The sequence below is a fragment of the Nicotiana sylvestris genome, chromosome 9, assembly GCF_000393655.2.
Source record: "Nicotiana sylvestris chromosome 9, ASM39365v2, whole genome shotgun sequence".
Classification (NCBI taxonomy): domain Eukaryota; kingdom Viridiplantae; phylum Streptophyta; class Magnoliopsida; order Solanales; family Solanaceae; genus Nicotiana; species Nicotiana sylvestris.
Window position 1 is genome coordinate 173449576 of NC_091065.1, and position 7935 is coordinate 173457510.

Consider the following 7935-nt stretch of genomic DNA (forward strand, 5'->3'; position numbering starts at 1 on the left):
GGCCAGAAACTTACCAGCACATGGGGTCGGTTGTGCTGATACTACACTCTGCACTCTGTGCAGATACTGGAGCAACACTGGGATAGTTGCACTTGAGGAGCCAGCCTTCAGTACACAGAGATCCCAAGGTAGTCCTGCAGGCGTCCGCAGGCCCGACATCTCTTCTATCTACTTATATGTTCTGTTTTCATTTGTATCTGAGACAGACTGTATTTCTTTTCTTCAGACATCTGTATGCAGTATTCATAGACAGTCCATGAATATTGTGACACTGATTTCTGGGTAGAGACGTATGTTGGTATTTTCGTACTGATTTTGGTATTATATTAGTCTAAGTCTTCCGCATATTTTTGTCTTCCGCTATTATTTAAATGTTGATCACCTGTTATTACAAATTGTTAAAAAGGACTAAAATGAAGGAGTTAAGATTTCTAAATTTTGTGGCTTGCCTAACTTCCACGAGTAGGCGCCATCACGACTCCCGAGGGTGAGAAATCTGGGTTGTGAAAAGTTGGTATCAGAGCTCTAGGTTACATAAGTCTCATAATTCACGAACAAGCTTAGTAGAGTCTGAGGGATCGGTACAGAGATGTCTGTATTTATCCCCAGAGGCTACAGAGTTTGGAAAAACTTCACATTTGTTCTTTCATGTCGCGTGGTTCTGTTTCTCAATGCTAATTTAATTTCTACTCTATTCTTTCATAGATGGCGAGAACAGGTGCTTCCTCATCCACCGCTCAGCAACCCGAGCCCCCAGCAGCAGCTCCTATAAGGGGCAGAGGGCAAGGCCGAGGCCGTGCTAGAGGTCGAGGTAGGGGAAGAGCTCATCCCCGACCAGCAGCACCAGTGGCGGAGCCTCAGGTTGAATATGATGATGAGGTTCCGGCCCCAGCAGTCCCGGTGGGCCCAGATCAGGTCCTAGAGGGGTTTATTGCCACCCCAGTTCTTCAGGATGCTCTGGTCCGACTAGTGGGCCTTATGGAGAGTGTCACCCGGGCAGGCTTGCTTCTTGTAGCACCAACCGTCTCTTAGGCTAAAGAAGATCAAGAAAAGACCACTTTCATCACTTATCGAGGAACGTACTGCTATAAGGTGATGTCGTTAGGACTTAAGAATGTAGGGGCCCGTATCAAAGGTTAGTCTCCAAAATGTTCAAAGAACAACTCGGCAAGACAATGGAGGTTTACACCGACGACATGCTAGTGAAGTCGACAAAGAAAGAAGATCACATTGGCCATCTGAAGGAAGCCTTCGAGATATTGAGGCAATACGGGATGAAATTGAATCCCGAAAAGTGCGCCTTCGACGTAACTTCTGGAAAGTTCCTTGGTTTCCTAGTGTCACAAAGGGGAATCGAGGTCAACTCGGATCAAATCAGGGCCACCAATGCAATACCGAAGATACTGACCAGCAAAAAGCAAGTGCAAAAACTAACAGGGCGAATAGCCACCCTATCAAGGTTTATTTCATGATCCTCGGATAGATGCCACAAATTCTTCAATGTGCTAAGGAAAGACTGTGAGCACGTGATTTTTGCCCTATATGAATTACTCCCACAAATTCAAAACAAAATAATTTTTTCCATTACTTGCAATTTTGTGGATTTTTGTAGCATTTTCTGTCAATTGTTTGCATTTGTCTGTGCATGTTTATTTTTGTTTAAATACAAAAAAAAATATAGCATCTGCATTTAGAATTTAATTTTACATTTTTTAGATTAATTAAGTAAATTGTTGTTTTACAAAAATGAAAAATAAAAAAAATAATGTATTTTGCATTTTTAGTGTTTAATGTCGATTTTTTGTGATTTTCTTTTTATTTGGTATTTAATTAGTTGTGGTAATTTTTATTAAGCTAATTTAGTAGAATAATTTGGTTTAGGGATTAATTAAGGTTTATTTTTAATTTTTTAGAAAAAATACTTTTGAAATAAAAAGAAAAGGAAAAGAATGAAAGGAATTAAAGTTTTGGGCCAATTCAATTAGAATTCTCCAAAGCCCAATCGATTTTCGTCCAAACCACGCCTATTACCCATCCAAACTGGCCCAAATCCGTTCCTCATACCCGGTCCGCCCCACCTTCAGCAAAACGACATCGTTTTATGAGGGGTTAATCATAGCTGTTTGATCTCATTAATCCAACGGCTCCAGTTAATTCCTCATTTTTATAATACCCAAACCCCTCAGACCCCTCCCCCTTTGCATCGTCTCTCTCTCACACCCCTCTCTCTCTCAGAGACCAACCCTCAAACCCTAGCGCCACCACCATTCCCACCGCCTTAGGGTGGCGGCACCACCTCCGTTCACCACCAAAATAACACACTAGAACCCCCTCGTTCCCCTCTTTCCAAATCCATGACTCTTTTCCCTGGAATATTCCCCGAACTCGTCGAATTTTAGATCGAAGATAAGACCTAAAAATGTCAAAACTCCAGAATCGGTAGATTTGGTGATGATTAAGACCAAAACGGACCTCGGTCATGTGTTTTCATCTGAGAACACGTGATTGAGACCTCTTTCGGTCGAAATCGAGAGTTTGAAGAAGAAATTCAAAGCTGGCCGTCCTTGCTAGGTATTCTTATTCATTTAACTGGTCTTGCATGATTTTTTTTCATTTTTTTGATTTCATTTTAGTCTATCTGTATTTCTTCTCTTCATTATAGGCTCACCTATCAGTCTGTCCGTGCTGCATGATTAGCTTAATAGCATTATTAGGTTCTATTATTTAGTTCATCATCATCTGGTCCTTCGCCCCTATTTCTTTGTAAAAGGTTCTTGTTTTTTTATTATTAGTTTAAATTCTCAGTTCAATTAGTTCTTAAAATTCTGGGTTTCTGTTTTGTTTGAATTGGATTTCTAAAAAAAAAATTCAAAAGCCCAAGAGGAGAATCAATGGGGATTACAGACTTATGGGCTCTGAATTGGGTCAATTTGACCCATTTTTGGTTTTGGTTTCAGAGGTAGTTTGAAAATTGTTTAATAAAAAAGGGGTATTCACCTACTTAAGAAGCTTCTAATAGTGGTAGGGTTAGAAGTGCACTAAAAGATTTAGTGGAGTTAATTAAAAATGGGGAAATGGGATTGGTAATGGGGAAGGCACTAGAATTAGTGCCTATTTATAGGCTGAATACTGAAGAATATAGAGAGATAGAAAGATAGAAATTACAAAGAGATAGAGAATAGGGGAAGAGCTGAAAATACAAGAAAATCATAGCGGCTAAACATCAGTGAAAATACTGTTACATTGGGTCTTATCTGTGGATTTCTTAATTTTCCAGCTTCTAAGAACAAATTCGAATCTAAATAAAGCTGAAATGGTTTAAGGATAGTGGTCAAAAGGGTCTGATTTGAAGCTCTAGTCGATTGGGTTTAAAGCTTGGTTTTAAAGTTCTTTTTCCTCTTGGTTATCTCTGCTTTGTGTTATTGACTGCTACTGCTACTGCTGAATTCCTTACCCTTGTATTTGTTCTTTCAATATCCAGGTACTTCTTATATCCTGAATCGCATGTGAAGTGCAAATATATGTTCAACATGGAAGACTAATGATAAATGTTGAAATTCAGCTTTTGTCCTTCAAAAATCTTGTGATTTCTATGTAGTTTATGCCTTCTTTACATGTTTTGGTTGTTCATTTATATTTCTGGTTTGAATCTCATTTATAAGATAGCCCGGTGTCATAATTTAGCAAGTTTGGGTTTGTAAGTTAGCTGGAGTTCGTTTGTTTGGATGGGAGTATAATGTTTAAATCTCTTGTAGTATAGTTGACTTGTTCACCCTTCTGATTATGGAAACTACAACGCTAAAGTTAAATCTTATCTCTGTTTCAAGCTACAATCTTCATTTTCTGTTGTATAACTTTCATTGCTATTGAGATATGGATAGAATTAGGGACCAATCTATGGGCTGTAGGGTAGTGTTGTGTTGATTTTCAAGCAATGAGGCCTACTGTTGTGTTTGGGTCACAAGAGTAAAAGCAGAAATGGTCCTGATGCTTGTCTCATTTGGAACTATTAAGCCTTGAATTTTGGGTCTCATTTGGTCCTGTTCGGTTGGTAGGTTATCATTTCATGCATGAGTTTGAAATTAGTAGTGGTTCATGTTAAATAATGAAACTGAACAAAATGGCATTTAGTCAGCATATTCATTGTTTGGTATGAAAAGATTTGTATGAAAAGCATGCTGGATCTTGGTTATGCGCCAATGAATTTTTCAAACCATTTCTTAATTGAATTTTGATTTTTCTTGGGGTGGTGATGTTCTCTTGGATTGCTAGGTGACAGAAATTGTTGAGTTTGTTTAATTAGTTGAAGTTCATAAATAATTTCATTAGTTTAATTCCTTGTCTTCCTATAGTTTTCAACTAATTGGTTATTTGGTCGAGCGAATGTGGGGATTCATAGAACTGGACCTAACATTGGCCCAATTGAGGAAGCTCATGACAGACTTGGCAGTTTGTCACCTGTTTTTGGATCTTCTCGTCCATTTAAAAATGGGCTCCTCCCAGGCCAAGTCTCAGAAGGCATTCATAAAAAGACTTGTATATTTCATGGACTTGAACTTGTTTAATTTTGCTAAATCCATCCTTCGTCCTTGCGAAGGCATCTTTGTTGGAACAATTCTCGTTTAATAGCTTAGTCATTTGATGCAGGATCAACTACCAAGTAGACTCGATTTTCAGTAATTAGTACCCCTTCAATGCCTTTCCTTCAACTAGTTTCCTTAAAATGAATTGGGGCAAGCCATATTAGAAAAATAATAATAGTTATGGCCATCCAAATTTTAGTTTGAATAACCTTTAAAAATGGAGTTGAGGTGCGCCGCGCCAAATATAATCCCAAATGCGTGGCCCTCACTTAATTATATCCCTTAAAATTCTTAGAACTCGAGGTGTGCCATTTAGCAAATTTCTATGGCCCTCGCAAAGTTAAAAACGCGTAGTTATTTTAGGCGCGCTATTTAATAATTTACCTTCCTAAACTCGGGTGCGCATTTATGTGACCCAAATCCAAATCTCAATGTTAGCTAAAATGTGTTGCGAACTGCGGGTGCATTTATGTGATGTGGTTTGAAACATATTTTAAATGACGTTGCAATCTTCCTTTAATTAATTAAAAAAAAGCGGTTTAAAGTAAAAATGCACATAGGTTTATAATTGTTTTAAAATTAGATAATTGAGCCATTTATAACAGTTTAGCGACCGTGCTAGAATCACAGAACTCGGGAATGCCTAACACCTTCTCCCAGGTTAACAGAATTCCTTACCCGAATTTCTAGTTCGCGGATTGTAATACAGAGTAAACCCTTTCCTCGACTCAGGATTTGAACCGGTGATTTGGGACATCATAAATCTCCCAAGTGGCGACTCTGAATTTGTGAATAAAAATAATTCCGTTTCGATTGTCCTTTAATTGGAAAAACTCCCTTATACCCTCCCGGGGGGTGTAGTGATAAAAGGAGGTATGACAAAGACCACGGGCTGCAATGGAATGATGAATGTGTCGACGCCCTGAGAAAGCTGAAAACGTACCTATCCTCTCCCCCACTACTCGTCAAAGCAGACCCGGGTGAATGTCTACTTGTGTATCTAGTAGTTTCCGAAGTTGCGGTAAGCGTAGTCTTGGTCCGTGAAGATAAAGGTACGCAATCTACGATTTACTATACCAGCAAAACTTTAATCGATGCCGAAACAAAGTACCCTCACCTTGAAAAACTAGCTCTGGCATTGGTCGTAGCTTCACGGAAGCTTAGACCGTACTTTCAATGTCACCCCATAAAGGTGGTGACAACCTTCCCCCTACGGGGTATCCTACACAAACCCGAACTATCGGGTAGACTAGCCAAGTCAGCCATAGAACTAAGCGAGCATGACATAACGTACCAACCGCGAATTGCCATTAAGTTGCAGGTGCTCGGCGACTTTGTTGCTGATTTCAGCACGGAAATATTGCCCGAGGTAGAACAGGAAGTATTCCACACTTCTACACATACCGACCTCTAGGTCCTCTACACTAACGGTGCCTTTAATGCCTCGGGATCGGGACCCGTCCTCGAGGTCCCTACTGGCGAAGTAAATCGCCAGTCCATACGATACCTCGAGATGACTAACAACGAGGCCGAGTATGAAGATGTGATTGCAGGTTTGAAGTTAGCCCTCAAATATGGCGCTCGGCGACTCGTCCTCAATTGTGACTCTCAACTCTTGGTGAACCAAGTCACCGGGACTTTCCAAATCAAAAAACAGAGACTACAATGGTACCAGTCGGAAATTCACAAACTGCTGCCAGAATTCGACGAATGTCGCCTCGACCAAATACTTAGGGCGCAGAATATCGAAGCAGATGGCCTCGCCAAACTAGCTGCGGCCACCAAGTATATCAACAAGGAAAACGTGGTCACCCTCCTTTATTCCACAATAGACCATGTCGAGGTACATTATATAAACTTAACTTGGGACTGGCATAACCACTTTGCAGCCTATTTGCAGGATGGAATGCTCCCGCAAGATAAAAAAGAAGCCAAAAACTCCAGTACAGGCAGTATGATACAACCTAGTAAATGGTGATCTCTACAAAAGAACGTTCGGCGGCCCCCTAGCCAAATGTCTTGGGACACACCAAACAAGGCGAGTACTGGAATAAGTACATGAAGGGCACTGAGGTGCCCATACGGGAAACTGCACCCTCGTTTGATGCCACATCCGCGCCGGGTACTACTAGCCCACCATGAAAAAAGAAGCCGCGAACTATGTCCGGAGATGTGAACAATGTCAAAAGTATGCCCCTATGATACACCAAGTAGGGGAACTCCTTCATTCCATTACTTCACCATGACCATTCATAAAATAGGGAATGGACATAGTCGGCCCCCTCCCAGCAGGACGAGGTAAGGTACGCTTCCTTTTGGTTTTAACTGATTACTTTTCTAAATGGGTGGAAGTAGGTGCATACATTCATATACGTGAGCAGGAGGTCATCACATTCATATGAAAAAACATCATATGTCATTTTGGCATCCCCAAAGAAATCAGCTGCGACAACGGACCTCAATTCATCGGAAAGAGAATGACTGAGTTTTTCGAAAAATGGCACATCAAACGAATACTCTCCACTCCATATCACTCTGCCGGCAATGGTCAAGCTGAATCCTCCAATAAAGTAATGTTAAATATATTGAAAAAGAAGTTGGAGGATGCTAAAGGGCTACGGCCTGAGTTACTACCGGAAGTATTATGGGCATACCGCCCTACGCCAAAAACCAGCACAGGAGAAAAGCCATATTCACTGGTCTACGGGACTGACGCAGTTATACCCGTCGAGATCGAAGAACCCAGTTTGAGATACTCTAATGAGAGCGGACCAAGCAACGACGAAAGTAGGCTACAAGATCTGGATAAAGTCGAAGAACGGAAAGACATGGCCCACATAAGAATGGTAGCCCAGAAGCAGCAAGCAGAAAGATACTACAACAAGAAAGCCAAGGTGCGACCACACAAAGTCGGAGACTAAGTCCTCAAGGCAAAAACACAAGCATTGAAAAACTCTAATGAGGGAAAATTGGGAAAAACCTGGGATGGACCATACAAAATCATAGCTGCAGCAAACAAAGGAGCATTCCAGTTAGAAATAATGGAGGGAAAACTACTCCAAAATAACTGGAATGTCGCCCATCTCAAGTACTTCCACTTCTAAAAGAAGGCGTCACCTAAGTCGTACTCTTTTTCCCTCACCCCAGTTTTGTCCCAATCGGGTTTTCCTGGGGAGGTTTTTAACGAGGCGGAGAGGAAGACGCCTCAAGGAATGAAGTGCTATTCATTATCTTGACCCATAAGTAATGAAGGGACTGGATATAGATAATCAAATCTCCATTATATGTGCAGAGTCGACATGTGATTCTCACAAGAACTTAATCAAATCTCCATTGTATGTGCAAAGTCGAC

General features: G+C 40.8%; 1 protein-coding gene across 1 annotated transcript; it reads left to right on the forward strand.

Moving 5' to 3' along the window:
- Positions 1–7060: 7060 nt before the first annotated feature.
- On the forward strand, positions 7061–7504 carry LOC138878614 (uncharacterized). The gene has a single exon (XM_070158306.1). The coding sequence runs from the start codon at positions 7061–7063 to the stop codon at positions 7502–7504; it is 444 nt and encodes a 147-aa protein (XP_070014407.1).
- Positions 7505–7935: the final 431 nt, after the last annotated feature.